At 43.1% G+C, this 16,904-nt stretch overlaps 1 protein-coding gene across 2 annotated transcripts in view; it reads right to left on the reverse strand.

Annotated features, from left to right (window-relative positions):
* Positions 1 to 16,904, reverse strand: part of SRPX (sushi repeat containing protein X-linked) — a 105,522-nt gene that overhangs the window by 48,843 nt on the left and 39,775 nt on the right. The window contains exons 2-4 of one of the 2 annotated variants that reach the window (XM_082378207.1): positions 8,553 to 8,612; positions 3,985 to 4,176; positions 1,784 to 1,960 (exon numbers count right to left, since the gene is read on the reverse strand). In XM_082378207.1, the coding sequence (XP_082234333.1) occupies positions 1,784 to 1,960; positions 3,985 to 4,176; positions 8,553 to 8,612 (429 nt within the window). The remainder of the gene's footprint in view (positions 1 to 1,783; positions 1,961 to 3,984; positions 4,177 to 8,552; positions 8,613 to 16,904) is intronic. The other variant, XM_082378208.1, reaches the window with a different exon arrangement.

The following is a 16,904-nucleotide window of genomic DNA, read 5'->3' on the forward strand; positions in this document are numbered from 1 at the left end:
TGAGCCTGAAAGCCTGGAGACATAGGCTTGGCTCTACACAACATCAAGCAAGTTAGGTGACCTCTCAGGCCTCATCCGTAGATGGGGGATTGGACTAGAATGTTCTGCTGGGGTGGGTCCTGGCAGCTGTAACACTTTATGAGTAAACAGTCTCCTGGGACAGTGGTTTTCAGCTACTTGGGGGAGTTTTGGAAAAATACCAGGGCCCCAGATATTCAGATTTAAATGGCAGCCAGAGTTGAAAACCACTGTCCCAGAGCAGTCTGCCTCAATGTTTAAAGGACATAGGAATCCCCTGGGGATCTTCTTAAAATGTGGATTTTGATCTGCCAGCTTCGGGATGGGTCCCAAGATTCTCCATTTCCAACAGGCTTCCTGCTGGCGCTGAAACTGCTGGGCACTATTTTGAGTAAAAAGGTACTAAAGTTCTTCCCAAATTTGATCTTCTAAGGCAGGTTCTCAACCTTTAGAGGATCAGAATCCAGCAATCCTGCAGGTCCGGAAATCTGCATTTCTGATGTTGCTGTTTCGGATCAGGGGACCATACTCTGAGATCCACTGCTCTCAGACAATGGTCCTGGATCCTGGCTGCACATGAAAACCACCTGGGAAGCTTTTATAATGCCACTCGCCTCCTCCAGCTGTCCCACATCAGGCTAATTGAATCAGAATCTCTAGGGTAGGACCAAGGCATGGCCAGGGTCTAAAAGATACTCAGGTGATTCTAATAAGTAGCAGGGGCCGGGGTGGGGAGAAGTTACCCAGTGCCCCTAGATGGGTGATTCTCAAGGAGTGGGGGGGAGTGATTTTTCTCCTTCTTCTCCTCCTCTCTCCAGGGGACATTTGACAATGTCTGAAGACATTTTTGGTTGTCACAAGTGGGAGTTGGGGGGAGATGTTACTGGCATCTAGTGGGTAAAAGCCAAGGCTCTGCTAAGCAACCTAGAGTGCAAAAGACAGGACCCCAGGACGAATAATTATCTGACCCCAAATGTCCATTGTTCCAAGATTCAGAAACCTTGCCCTAGAGAATCCCAGGCTACACCCCAGATCTACTGAATCAGAAGCTGCATTTTTACCAAGTTTCCCAGGTGATTCCCAAGTTGGAGAAGCACTGCCTTAGATCAGCGGCTCTCTCTTTAAGCACTTCGAAATGCCCTGAAAGGCTCATTAAAGCACCAAGTGCTGGGCCCCATCCCCAGAGTTTCTGATTCAGCAGGTCTGGGGTGGAGCCCTGAATTTGCATTTGTAAAGAGTTCCAGCTCCCCGAACCACAACTAAGAACTAAGAACTACTATTTGCCCAACAAATCCAGACTAAGGTAAAATAGCCAAATCCCTTCCAGTTTAGCAAACTGAGTGTTTGCTGACTACCGGAGTCAATGACAATGGAACTACGTCTGCCGGCTGAAAGACACAGAGATGCTCTCTGCAGGAATGTCCGGCCAATGTCAAAAACTCTGCTCAGTGCTACAGGGCAGATCCCTGAACTAAAGCAGCGGGATTACCCCGTACCTCTGCCAGCCTCCAGCTGCCTCAATCGCAATCCAAGCAAGAGACAAAAGTCAGAGGAAAGCCATGAGCTGTGAAGTCAACGCTAGCGTAGAGACAGGCTAGGTCTGCGCTGAGCCAGAGAAATAGGGATGAAGAGAACCATTGAAAGCAAAACTGGGTGCTTATGCTTTACATCCGGGACATGGATGCTTCCTTAGAAATCCACTGTACGTACACCCCCTGCTCCTCCCAAAGCAGGCGCCTCCGGAGGGCTGGTGATATTCTCTTACCGACACAGGAGGCTGGTCGGCCACTCCACGCCTTGTTGTCCATACACGTGACTGTCTGCTCGCCTTTCAGTGTGTATCCTGGCGAGCAATAGTACTCACACCGGGAGTTAAAGTAGGCACCGTCGACGCACTTAAACCCTCCATTTGCCGGCATGGCAAGGGTAGGACATCGCTTTTCTGAAAAAGAGAAAACCAGAGAGTCAGTATTACTTAGATTTTGTTCATGGAGTTTCAGAGTCCAGAAACTCTGAAAGCATAGGGTGAAGTTAACTGAAATATAACTGATAGAAGTAGAGAAATGATAGATAGTGTAACTGAACAGGACCCTATGGGGCCTTCCCGGGGCAGACCCCTCCCCCATACCCCCTGCTGTAGCTCCTCTCTGAAGACCCAGATGATAGCATCTGATGCATATTCCCTGAGTTTTTCAGATGCTAAAACCACCACCAAATGGAAGAAATTAACTACTTGATGATTATGAGCACGTAGCCCCCAGACCTTCTGGCGCCTAGAATGTTAACCTCCGTTTCCTCACCATCAGCCGATCAGAGAATTGTGTACAAGCTGATCACGTACCCTGCAACCCCCCTCCCTCACCTGGCTTTTAAAAATGCTGTGCTGAGATCTGCCGTTCAACACTGTGCCTATAGTTAACAACACTGTATTATCATGTACAAATTTGTTAAGAGGGTAAATCTCATGTTGTGTTATTACCACAGCAAAAATAATAACAATAAATAAAAAGGAGAATAAAGACATGGGGGAAAAAAAATGCTGTGCTGAACGCTTTCAAGGAGTTGGTGGGGCGGTGGGTTTGGGCTCGAGCCACTCGTTCTCCTTGCTTGGCCCTGCAATAACCTTTCTCTGCTCCGAACTCCGATGTTTCGGTTTGGCCTCACTGTGCATCAGGCACATGAACTTGCATTTGGTAACAATGGTTGCATGTCACACAGAAGGGACACAAAGTTTTACACCAGACTGGCTTGGGTTGGCATCCCAGCTAAACCACGGTCTTATGCTGGGCTCCTCAGAAGTAGATGCTGAGACCAGGATTTCTGTGCAAGTGATTAAGAAAGTGCTCCCAGGGGAGACCAGTGAAGGGTGGGGGAAGCAGGATGGGGGGAGGGGAGGAAGCCGGGCAAGGTAGCAACTCAGGCAAAGTCAGCCTCAGCCTGATCCCGCAGGGGAGCTCTGGAGCTACAGGCTGCCCATGGGGAATGCTCTCCCTGTCAGAACGAAGAAAGCAGTCCTCTGGAGGCGCAGAGCCTCTTCTTCCTTGGTAGAAGATCAACCGAAGGTGCAAGTCATTAAGAGCAAAGCGCCCAGAAGCTGGGGGATGGACACACAGAACTGGTAGCAGGGCATCCAGGGACATCTGGGGGAAGCACTCAAAGTGTCCACTATAGTCACCCAGAGGCGTAGTCTGCCTAGACCAGATCACAAGGCTGCAGCCCCCAACCTCAGTTTCCCGACAATAAAGTAATGGCACCCATAGCAATAGCATTGTTGCAAAAATTGCATATATGTGAAATGCTTGGCACACAACAGGTGCTCCATCATGATAGCTTTTTTGAACAGCAATGGCATCTAAAATGCACTTCAACGATGCTGTGTCACTTGCAGTTTCCCAAATGAGATGACTTTCCAGGAAGCTAAAAGTCAGCCCCTGAAATGTGCTTCCAACCTTCTCCCCTGAGGCACAGCGCCTTTCATGGAATAAGCATCCTTCCGCGGTAATTCTCTCCCTGCCTCCCTAAGTTCTACTCCTTGGGAGGGCGCTTGTGTCTACTACCAGGATTTCATGGCAGAGCACCATTCTTATACTTCTGTCGGGTTTACACGTCTGTCTCTAATGCTATTCTGTGGGACCCCTGATGGCAGATGACCCTTGATGGCAGAGTGTGTCTTTACCTGTGTGTCTTGTTTGTTTTTCAATCCCCAAACCCTTTGCAGGGGCCAGCACTTTGCTAAACAGACCTCTGTTCTCTCCCCCTTTCCAAACAGCTGATGGCACCCCTCTGTCTGAAATGTGTCATGTTACTTCCGCCGTATCTTAGGAACGAACGCATGGCTTCTGCTCACAAGGGGAGTTTTTCTCATCAAAGACCACAAAGCATTCAGTAAAAATCCCTGAATCTCAGAGCAAAAGAACTTTGGCCCCGAATGGCCCCGAGGCCCCAACATGGGGCCGGGCTACTCACGCTTGCAGATGACCTTGTCCGACCACCGTTTGTTTGACTGGCAGATCAGCTGGGAAGAACCATGCAGCTCGTAGCCCTTCTGGCAGCGAATGTCACACCTGGTTCCCAGGGCTGTTTTGTAGTATCCTCCCTGAGGGGCCCTGCAGTACACATCCCCGTACTTCACCTTGATGGGGGAGCACCACGGGGTGTCTACAGGTAGCAGAAACAAAGGAGAGGAGAAATAGCAAGTGACATCTTCAGAAAATGTGTCTTTTCACTCTCGAAGTCCCTGGCTGGCTGCATTCCAGATTTTGGACCTCCAAATAGTGCCCCATGTCTTTTAAGTTGTCTCTGGGTGGGGAGGTTATGATCATGGGACTAGGTGTCAGACATATACGAATATGGGTCCAGGTTCCTCCATTAGTAGCTGTGTGATCTTGGACAAGTTACTTAACCACTCTGAGTCAATACCTCTACCTATGTCATAGGACTCTTACAAGTCCTCTTACAAGGACTGAAAAAAAAATGCATATCAAGCGTCTAGCACAGTGCCTAGCACGTAGTAAACATTCAATGAATGCTTGTTCTTTTGAATATTTCCCTTAACTAGATACATAATTCCCTTGAGAGCAACTGTTACCATTGTGAACCTTAACCCCAGCCATCCATACAGAGTGGCGGGGGAGTCAATAATTGGTTAATTTAGATTTTTTTCTAAGTCTGTATCATATTCACTGTAAAAGCATTTAATACGATCTTAATGAATGTGAACGAAGCAAGTTTCCAGGGTTTTGCCACAGGATATAATTTGGGCTTAACGTCACAGAACAATTTCTCCCCATTGGGAAGCTACCTCCTTTTTCAGATGTCCCCAGTTAAGCCCCATTTAGGTAAGAGATGACACCCTTCTCCAATGGCAAAGTTCCAGGGCGTTTTGATTTTGGTCTCGTAGCTGCCCAGAGCACAGCTTAGGATGACACTATTAAATCAGAACCTCTCCCCTGGGCCTTTGGAAGGTGTCGCTGAGGGCCATAAGATTAGTAGGGCAAGACTAGCTCCTCGAAAGTTCCCACAGTGGCCACCGCACAGTCAATGGGGACCAGAGATTAGCTCCCTCAAGCCCGTCAGGCTCTCCACGCCTCACACAGGAGCCCCCTCCCTAGGGCTGCCAGCGCCTCACTCCACCCCAGCACCTGAGCTGACAGTGAGTGAAGTTCGTGCGCCATCATGTGGCCAAGAAGGAGGAAATTCCCTGTTTGACTTTGCCAGGAATTCTCTTCTGATGATGTGTTTCTGGCTGCTTCTCAGCCATGAAAACCAACAGTTCTGTCCAGGTCTCGTGCATGGACTGGTTTTTTTTTTTTTTTTTTTACTTATGTGCTTTGACATCTCCTTTGCCTAATATTTTCATCATATAATGTTTTGCAGACAGCGGCAAATGGGTGCTACCGTCGGAACTCAAGCAGTATTTCCTGGACTTTCTGGGGAGAAGTGATGCCCCACGCTTAGCCTAGAGCTGATTAAGTTTGATCTCTTGGATGCAGTCTTGCAAGAGCTTACATTAGGCCTCCAGGCCTTCCTTGAACAAAGTTTCCTTCCTCTTGGGTTTATACATCTAGTCTGTATATGCTAACATTTTTAAATGAGAAAAATCTGGACCCTGAAGTAAAGTACAAAACGGCATACGTATCTCCATTATTTTCCTCTAAGTATAAAAAAATTTTTTTTTAATAAATTTATTTATTTATTTATTTTTGGCTGCGTTGGGTCTTCGTTGCCGCGCACGGGCTTTCTCTAGTTGCGGCGAGCGGGGGCTACTCTTCATTGCGGTGCACGGGCTTCTCATTGCGGTGGTTTCTCTTGTTGCAGAGCACGGGCTCTAGGCGCGCAGGCTTCAGTAGTTGTGCACGGGCTCAGTAATTGTGGCTCGCGGGCTCTAGAGCGCAGGCTCAGTAGTTGTGGCGCACGGGCTTAGTTGCTCCGCAGCATGTGGGATCTTCCCGGGCCAGGGCTCGAACCTGTGTCCCCTGCATTGTCAGGCGATTCTTAACCACTGCGCCACCAGGGAAGCCCGAGGGGCACGATTTTAGAGTAAACTAATATGAGGCAGCAGACCCACAATTCTTAGCACACACACATTATGGTTGTCTTTTCCACAAATGTACCCAGGACAAATATTTAAAGCAGCAGGTCCATTAGAGAATGACCTGCATATACATATATTACAAATTCGCATATTTCAGTACAACCATGCAATTAGCAGATTTTTTTTACTCAGCTATTTTGAGTCTTCAAATTCTTCCAGCAGAGCTGCCTACACATCCAAGAGCTGTGCTGTTGTCAACATGTGGGGGGAAAAAATCTTGTTTTTATTTATTCGCAAAAGGAATTTCTTTTGGGTTACTTTCCAAGACAAACCTTTGGAAGATATTTTGACATTTTAACAGCCCCTGCAGTGATAGTAATTAAAAATTCAGTGAGTGACTTGAATTTGAAGTGCATGCAAATACCATGAGTTAAAAGTGAATTAGCAAAACATTTAACATAGAGATTTAGAGAAAGGAAGCTCTTATGCTGCTTCAATTAAGACAGGGTTTATTTAGGGAGAAATCTAAATCGATTATTCAGGAAAACTTTTTCATCTCCCTGGGCCATTGTGGAGCTCCTGGGGTAAGCAGTGTCATGTAGCAGACTAAGGAGGAGCTACTAGTAAACTCTGGATGTTGAGCTAAAACATCTGGATTTCAGACTCGAACATAATGTTTGCTAGCTGTGTGAGTCTGCGCAAGTCACGTCCCCTCTCTAATCTGCGGTTCCTTCATCTGTAAATAAGTAATAACAACATATCTCTACACGCCTTCCTCTTTCCCTCAGTTAGTGTGAAGACAGGATGGCATTCCAAGTAAAAGAATCAAAAGCAATGCTTGCCACATTAAATGTTGGTTACACTTCACTTTCTTTTTTCTTTTATAAATTTTATAAATTAATCAACTTAATTCAAAAAAACATTTACTGAGTATATTCACTGTGCCAGACACTGTGTAGGGGCCTAAGGATCTAGAACTAATCTCCCAATGAACAATGGTTTGCCTCTAAGTTTTAAAACTAAAAAAAATGACAATGAAAACAATTTCCTGAGAAGTATTTATTCTTAAACATTCCGGGTAAGCTCTAGGCCAGGCACATATTTTCGTGCATCTGGTTTACCTTCCACACTTGCAGTGCTGCGAAGTAAGGGTGAACACTGGGAACAATAATCTGAGGGTCACATGTGCACGCATGTGTTTTAGGAAGATTTTTCAATAAGGGAGTCGAAAAAAAAAGATTTTTCAAAACTCTCAATTAAGAAGTGTTAGGTATGTATATGTATAGCTGATTCACTTTGTTATAAAGCAGAAACTAACACACCATTGTAAAGCAATTATACTCCAATAAAGATGTTAAAAAAAAAAGTGTTAGGAATCAGAATACCACCTTACCCCAAACATCTAATTAACAAGTTTGTGCTTTGCTGGATTGGTTAATTCCTGAGGCAGTAATAAAGGAGCTGTGGATAGGAATGAGTATTTGTATTCACAGGTCATAAGCAAACGTGGAACATGGTGGGAAACACGTGGACATAGACACCAGTCATTATATTAGAAAGGTTGTTCACTTGTGTGGAAAACAACTGAGGGACTCTCTCCAACCAAAGGCTGACCAGTACTACCCTGATTCTCTCATAACTTAGACATATCACGACAGAGCAGGGGAGTGTCCTCCTGCCAGAATGCAGACAAATTTCCTGGGCAAAATGCCACAATAGAACTTTATTAATCAATTTTCTTCAAATTATTTCTCAACTGTAAAAGGAACTGGATTCAGAGAGAAATAATCTAAATTTACCCTCACTTTTCTCAGGGCTCCCAAAGCTTCAGAGAAAACGACTCACCATTAGAAAATATTTATGGACATACTTACCTGAGCCTGCATAGAAGGTTCTTGGTTAGGCTTTTTATACCTGCTGGAGGGGGTGGATTGCTGGAAATGTGTAGAGATGGAGTTCTTTATCATTAAAGTTTCATTGGGCAACACACTTATCATTTCAGGAGCCAAGCCAGACTCACAAAGAGCACAATGAAATGAGCTTATGAAAATCAAGTTTTCTCATTCCTCATTCATCTCAGTACATTAGCAGCACTGGGTCCAGATTTGACCTTGGATGGTTTACTCTGGACGATTCTGGCTGTAATGTCTGAATCAGGTAGAACTCATGGCTTGATTTTCACTTTCATCAGCTAGAGCTTGGCTTTGCAGAAGTAAGGACAGTAAAGAAACTGATGAGAATAAAATGACCACTGGGGTGCTGAAGGACAGCACTTCAGAGATTTCCAAATGCTTTTTGTTTTCTTTCATTTGTTTTTCTGTATTTTCTTTCAAATGGGAGCATATGCATATTAATTGTAAAACATTTTGTTTTCTCGACAGGTAATTAGAACTTTAAAATGTGTTGTCTGGTCACTTTATTATAGTCTGCTCTGCAGGGCAAAAAGGAAAGTCCTCCTGGCATCAGCAGGTCTTCATTAGCACATAAGCAAAGCATTCACCTTTATATCTAGCGTGTGAATACGCGACTTCATCGTCTTCTAGCGGTGAGTCTCCAGATCCTACAATAAAAAAGAACAGAAACTGCAGCAAGAAAAGCCACATGATACGGACGAATATTTTTGAAGCACTGCTTTGGCACAGTCCATGCAAGAGGGGCTATTAGAACGCAGAGCCAAGAGTAAAAGCTTTTGTGGCCATTCATGAAGGGACAGGGGACCTCTCAGAGTGAACCTGGCTGGGCTGAGATTGCCAGAGCCAATCAAGATGAGCCTCAAATGGTTTTGGAATTACCACATGCCAACTGAAATTCTGGACTCGGGATTGAAAGAAAGTCAACTTCACTCTGAGTAGAGGCCAATGGATATGAATCTCATGCCAGAGGAGACGCAGTAAAATGTGTATAACTCAGATACGACCCAGAGTTTCTCCAGCAATCAAAGAAAACCTGGTAGAACTGGGTGTTTATGTTACCTGAGAATCAGTCCATTTTATGAAATGAACTTGGGTGGACGATAAGGAGGAAAATCAAATGTCTTATCTTAATGACAAAGAAATATAAAGCTGCCTTGGTATATCTGTAGGAAATGAGTGTTGCAATTGATGATCTGGATGTTTATTCAAAACCTCTTCACCAAGGTATGGCTAAGGTCAAATTTCATGATGAGTCTTGCTACCCTTGAAAACCACAGCCTCATAGAGAAAGTCTGCGCTTAATTTTAAAATTTAAACTCATTTGGAAGTTGGAACTGAATCATTTTTAACATGTTAAATACTGAATTCCAGTAAATGGTAGATGCTTAATCTTTAAAGCAGTACCAGGCCCCAAACTTCCAAGCGATCATCTTAAATTTAGAGGTCTTTCCTCCTAGCCTTCGTAGTCTGACCACTGACTGTTGAGTTAACACCATCTTGATCACACATTTACCAGCAGGAACTGCAACCGTCACAGATAAGAACATGTTCTTCTATGAGGTTATTGCAAGTCCTCACACGCCACAGCCTTGTTACACATCTAAGAGGATTGCTACACAAACAAGTTCAGGGCCGACTCTCAGAAACTGGATTTCTATACTCTGGGTTCTGAGTTTTCTCCATTTGCCTTCACCTGTACACATAACACCTACAGTGAGCCTTGATCCTGCTCGTTGCCCCCAGGCACGTCAGGAATAAACTACATGCATTGTTAAACCACAAATTCAACTCGAGACCACAAGCTCAACTCTGGTGTCATTTGAAGAGTGGTAAATGTTTGCCTAAAGAGAGGAACCCTCCTGGTTACACCATGAGACAAGTCTTTATAATGAGTCAAAAGGAGATATAAAGATGGTTCGCATCACCACCCCCAAGGTAGCAGCGTCCCTGGCAGAGCAAAGCAGCTCTTCTGTTCGTTTCTTTTTTTTTTTTTTTTTTTTTTTTAACTATTGCTCCATCTTGTTTTGGCTTGCTCAGTTCTTTGGGGCTTTTTAAATTTTTGGCTGCGTTGGGTCTTTGTTGCTGCGCGTGGGTTTCTCTAGTTGAGGCGAGTGGGAGCTACTCTTTGTTGCGGTGCGCGGGCTTCTCATGCAGTGGCTTCTCTTGTTGCGGAGCACGGGGTCTAGGCATGCGGGCTTCAGTAGTTGTGGCACACGGGCTCTAGAGCACAGGCTCAGTAGTTGTGGCGCACGGGCTTAGTTGCTCCGCGGCAGGTGGGACCTTCCCGGACCAGGGCTCGAACCCGTGTGCCCTGCATTGGCAGGCGGATTCTCAACCACTGTGCCACCAGGGAAGCCCTCAGTTGTTTCTTTGGAAAGCTCATTGAAACCCAAAACCAGGCATTCTCACTACTGCCTTTACTTAAATTAGAGCCTGCAAGGCAGACAGTTCAGATGATCTCAAGAGGTTACCTTGATTAGCAACTTGATTAGTAGCTCACTTATATTGGTCCGTCTACCTCCACTTAGATCACAACCACTCATTATCTCTCTCTGCCTATCTTGAACTGTGATGACTCTAAGTCAGAAATTCCCCTTTGCCAATGATTGTTCCAGGGGTAGGCATGAAACCCAGTATTGGCCAAAGACAAGGAAAAATATGTCTGCTTTGGGGGAACAGGGCTTATGGAAAAGACTTTCCCCCTGATAAAAGAGAAAAGTGCACAAGAAAACTCTTTTGCCCTCTTTTCTCCCTTCCTGCTTTGGAAGCTATGGTGTAAGGAAAAATGCCTGAAGCTACAGCAGCCATTTTGCAACCATGAGGTAAGATGTCTCAGGACAAAAGGTTTTTGGCTGAGGATGGTAGAGTGGAACTATTAAAAGAACCTGGGGTCTGTGATGACTTTATTGGGCTACTAAATCAACCCTAGACATCTTACCTCCATACTTCTTGCTAGGTCAATAATAAATGTCCTTTCAATTTAAGCCACTGTGAATAGCATTGTCACTTGCAGCTTAATGCATCCAAACTGATTCACAAATGAACAGGAAATTTACTGCCTATTATTGATAGGAGATAAGAGAATACAAAATAAATGGATATTAGCTACCCCTTCCCCCAGAATCCCAGTTTATATTCAGCCTAAACTCATATATCAACTTCTATAAAAAATGATGACTAGTCTACAAAATGGACATCATGAAGGATACAATAAGATCAAAGACCACTGACTAACTTATGTTCAGCAGACTGTACTTATTAAAGCTTACTAAAGCAGCAAAGGAAATTCACACATATTAGAGAAAGATTTTCCACAGGGTTAAAATAGAAAGAAAGGAATAAAAAGAGAGAGAGAAGCTGGCAGGGAAGGAGAGAGGGAGGTTTCCTAACAAACTTTCCTTTATTTACAAAAGGTCATCCCTTTAGAATTCTGGTTAATTGAGGTTTTGTCATGAAAACCATTAATCAGCCCTCATGTGGTTCAGATTACCACTCTTTGGAAAGAATGCTTCAGTGCTTCTTCTACACAAATACAAATTCTACATTGGCTCAGAAATCAGAAACTCAGTGCCATATAGGATTCTGTCCCTCAGCCATACCTGGAGCCAATTCCATTTATAATTCTGCTCTCCTTGCAGAAACTTCATCTAAATCAACAGATTTGCAAAGAAATAGTCACTCCTTTTTTCCAAAGTTCAAAGAAGGGTCTTCCTGGCCCATTGAATCCCACCCTTTCATCCAGTATGTCCAGGTAGTTAACACCATTGAGGCAACCAACACACTCTTAAAAAATATCTATTAAATGTATTAAAATTACACCAGGAATTTAGATTTAGAAGGCTAGACTGCTCCTTTCATCACTCTAAAAGTTTTTTCATTGTGACGGTGGTGGGTAGAGGGAGCATTTGAAACTAATGGAAGATGTAGCCAATTTGCTAAACTACATTCCTGTATTGACTGTGATACATGATGCAAGTTGACAGATTTGCTGGTTCTGTGTTAAAGTTTTAGCTCAAAGGGTTGGGTTTATTTTTTAATTATTTTGAAGATAGCTATACATTCTTAACTTTTGTCAGAAATTTTTCTTTCTCCCCCTCATCATCCTTATTCTAATTTTATTACTATCAGGAGTCATTATATTTAATAGTAAACTGCATCATCAATTTTATACTGAAAGTCAATGGGAAAATCAAACTCACTTCGCAGTAAAGATTCTTAACCTGAGTCCCTGGCCTCCTAGAGGAACAATGGAAGTGCTTTGGGGGAGTCCATGAACCCCTTGTAATTGGACATGCTTTTTGGTACATGAATATACTTTCCTGGGGAAAAACTTGCTAACTTTTAGTAGATTTTAATAAGGGTCTGTGATCCAAAAAATTATTAAGAATCATGGTTTTACAGCATTCTTTATTATGAAGCATGTTAGAGTATTTACTAAAGAAGTATGTAGTATCTCCTTGATATTTGAAACTTTTTAGTATGGGAGAGGAGAGACAAATATATTTAAAACAAGGATAAGTGCTTATCTTTATTAGATCTTACTGCTTTCTTCTCTAGATTATTGCTATCCAATGGAACTTTCTGCAATGATGGACATGCTCTATATCTATGCTGTACAATAGGATAGCCACTAGCCACGTGTGATCATTAAGCACTTGAAATATGGCTAGTACAACTGGGGGGATACATTTTTTATTTCATTGAACTTTAATTAATTTAAATTTATACAGCCATGTGGCTAGTGGTTACCATACTAGACAGCATAGGTCTAGACTTCATTTAAAAATATATATTTTGTGGAGATAAATCATGTCTCTAAATTGCTCAGTGGTGAGAACCATGTCTAATTTGCCTTGTATACCTAGCATATGATTCAGAATTGGTAGTTGACAAATGTTGGAAGAAAAGAGAAAAATCTGCCTCATGTTTCTTATGACACATAAATCATGTGTCATTATGCTCGTATGTCTGGAATGGTTTTATCCCACTCAGTACAGCTTCAGGATATAAATTTGAACGGTGACAATACTGGAGATTTGGATGTTTAGAAAAAGGTATTTTGGGGACTTCCTTGGTGGCACAGTGGTTAAGAATCCGCCTGCCAATGCAGGGGACACAGGTTCGATCCCTGGTCCGGGAAGATCCCACATGCCGTGGAGCAACTAAGCCCGCGAGCCACAACTACTGAGCCTGCGTGCCACAACTACTGAAGCCCACATGCCTAGAACCTGTGCTCCGCAACAAGAGAAGCCACCACGATGAGAAGGCCACGCACTGCAATGAAGAGTAGCCCCAGCTCAGCTGGCCGCAACTAGAGAAAGCCTGCATGCAGCAATGAAGACCCAACACAGCCAAAAATAAATAAATTAAAATAAACAAATAAATTTTAAGAAAAAGGAAAAGGTATTTTGCACTATTGGAAGCCACAGGGTATTCATTTACAGGAACCAGATGATTTAGTGCTAGCAAATGATTTGCCAAAGTGGCTACACTGCAGCTGTAGTAAAGTCAAAAGGACATTTGAATGGCTTCTGAACAAAGATCAAATCCAGGGCACTGCCAGGAAAACACAGCCTACAGATAAAGCCAAGGATATGACCGTCAAATCCTTTGTTAAGTCAAGGTGGTGCTTCAGAGTACTTTCAGTCATACAAGAGTCCCTTTAGAGAGTAAAGGTGTGTCTCCCAGATCCTCTCAATGAAACAACAGAGAAGAGTTTATGTCTATGAGATTTGTGGATGTGGCTTCTGTCTAATGGACAGAACGTCTAATGGACAGGAGACCCACAAAGTTCTTAATGAGGTATATATTCAGAAATATTACCAACATGACTGAGGGGGACAGAGACATTATAGAATGAGGAGAGCCCTTTGAACTCCCAGAATTCTACTGTCAGGAAACAGGCTCATAGAGCTGCTTAGCTGTAGATAGGTGTTACCCTTCCTGGAAAAGGAAAGACTGCTTAGAGGGTGGAATCAAGAGCCTAGAGAATAGAGCAGAGAACCATAAAGAATTCTTTCCAGACTGTGAGGCCTGAAGAAAGAACTACCAAAACTTGGCCAGCTAGATTTCAGGATTTCTATGGAACAGTGACTCCTTTATGCCTCCCATTTAACCCCATCTTTAACAGGAATCTCTATAGCAGTTATATTATGGCTATTCAACCATTGTAGGTTGGGTACATGGGGAGAAGATACCTCTTTGGTTTTACAGGTCTCCAGATAGAGAAGAACTGTATTCAAGCAGCTACAGTTAAGGAAGTACATAGAAGGAGCCTCATTCCCACCTGGACCTGATTTAGATGATGAGATTCTGGACGTTGAGCTGATGCTACAATGGGACAAGACTTTTAGGCACCTTGGGAGGGCGTGAGTGTATTTTGCATGTGGGAAGGACATGGATCACTGGGTGCCAGAGGGTAGACTGTGATATGCAGCCTCCAAGATGGCCCCCAGTGATCCCTTTCTCCTGGAATTCATACCTTTGTGTAACTCTCCCTTATTGGAATGGACTTAATGACTTTGCTTCTAATGAAAAGAATATAGCAGAAGGGATGTTATATCTCTTCTGAGATATAAAAAGACGGTGGTTTCCATCTTGGACATTCTCTTACTGTCTTTCTTAGATCACTCATCCTGGGGCATGCCAGCTGCCAAGTCTTGATGGAGTCCTATATAGAGAAGCCCACGTGGCGAGGAACCAAAGCCTGCCAATAATCATGTGAATAAGGTTGGAAGAAGATCTACACACACACACATACACACACGTCGAGCCTTCAGATTAAACCTCAGGCCAAGGCAACAACTTGATTGCAACCTCATGAGAAACCCTGAGCCAGCTAAGCCATGACCAGATTGTAATGTACACAAATTCTGATATAAGAAGCAGTATTTGTTTTAAAAACAAAAAAGGGGGTGTGGGTGGAAGTACAACCCTGCAGGATTTATGTGACTGAGCACCTTACGGTGCTAGATTTTACCTGAGACTGTCTCCTTGCTTGGGTCTTTTTCCCTTCCCCTCCTCACTTACATCTTTTCCCTGAGAGCAGCCCGCCTGCAAGTCACAGACTCTGCTTCTAGGGAACCAAGGTAAGACAGCAACTGAATCTCCCTAAAACTCAAATACCCCAATTGGCCATGCCTCACAGGGTTGCCATAAAGGTTAAATGGCATAGGTATATGTTTCTAAAATACTATATTAAAATAATTACTATTATTCTTGGTTTGTTTTACAAACTTCTCATTTGATAGTTCCTAATCACATTTTCTATTTAATTTAGTATGTATATATTTTAGGCTCCTACTACCTTGAACTGCTATGCATGTAAATGAGCTTCTGGTAAAAATATTAAAATAAGACAAACATATCTGGGCTGATATGTTTTTCAAGAATCTTTTAAAGCATTAAGCATAGTCAGGAATCTTAGTGCCACCAAATTTTTCTCTGTGTGTTTTTAAATTCCTCTGTCTAAACCATCTTGTATGATTTATGATTTAGGAAAAAAAAATATATATATATACATTCAATTTAATAACCACCAGGAAAAGCCACATACTCAATCCTCTCTAGTAAAATAAACTGTTGTCAAGTTTAGTCCATGAATTCGTATGACTGGGTGATAAAATCTGCTTTAGGAATAAGTGACTTTCAGTCTCAAGATATTACACAGTTTATCCTTTGAGGCAGGAAAACCCCTGTGTTTCTCTATGTCTTCATGTCCTAAAGATCTTTACAAAATGGGAGCCTACAGAAAGTTATTTTACTGCTGCGAAGCATTACTCCTGAGTCTCTCGCATTCTGTGGCTTTTGCTAACACTTACAAGTGTTCAAACATTTTGGGAGAGCCTGAGGAAGGGTGGACAGAGGGTAGAGTGGTGACCCTTCTCTCCTCCGTGGGTAAATTTGCAAGGGCTTCTTAGCTAGTCCTAATATACGGGGGACCATTGATTGAAGAAGCCCAGGTGTGAGTCTCACATGCCTGACTGGCAGGCCAGACTTGCTCTGTTATGTCTTGGCAAAGTTTTGAGACAGAGGAGAGATGTCCAAGAGTTGTGTATAAATGTGTGTGTTTGAAGGAGTGGAGCAGAGAAGACAATTTAGCTTTTCAAGAGCATCAGCTTCAACTCCAAGATACAGGAGCGAGTACACAGAGGGCCAGACACTGTAAATGAGACACTCTTCCTTGGAAGCTTTACACCTCTAAATCAGGGGCAGACTAACAGATAAAAGCCCAAGGGTAAGAAAAGGGGGTGGCGGAAGTACACAGAGACGATGCCCGTCCCAAGTGGAACAAGGGGATCCAGAAAGATGGATCTAAATAAACCTTTTGCTAATCATGGGGAGTAGACTGTTTATTACCAGTATTTTTCTTGGAGGAGAACATCCACGAAAATATTCAGATGGGACAAGTTTACAGTACATCTCAGACATTCACTTCACTATACCCTCCTCTCTTCCCCTCCCCATCACCATCCCAAAGCCCTCACATGTACCAACAATCAACTAGAGTAGTGTTTCAAACTTTTGACCCAATTTAATGTCATAACTAGTATTTTCATAGTGAAATAGAACAGAATTGAAAATGTCAGGGTTCATTGCACATATTAAAGATAAATACTACTTTGTGCAACTTATGTTTTAATTATATAGGTGTACGTGCAGTACGGTGTCCCCAGTTTGCATGAGACAGTCTGATTTTGTGTCTGTGGTCCCAGCATTATTATCACTAGCACTCCCTCACACTCAAAAGTGTTCTGATTGGACAATAAATACTATATTAACCCAAATAATAGGTCACAGTATATATTTCTTCCTATGGGTCTTAGTCAAAATAATTGGAAAAATAGTGATTTAGAATATTTTGAAACACCCGTAGGTAATAAGAGTCTTGTCTAGTTAATTCTTTGTTTCTTCCCTCCAAATGAAGATACCTGACTATC

The sequence above is a fragment of the Balaenoptera borealis genome (genome assembly GCF_965194805.1).
Source record: "Balaenoptera borealis genome assembly, chromosome: X".
NCBI classification, from domain to species: Eukaryota; Metazoa; Chordata; class Mammalia; order Artiodactyla; family Balaenopteridae; genus Balaenoptera; species Balaenoptera borealis.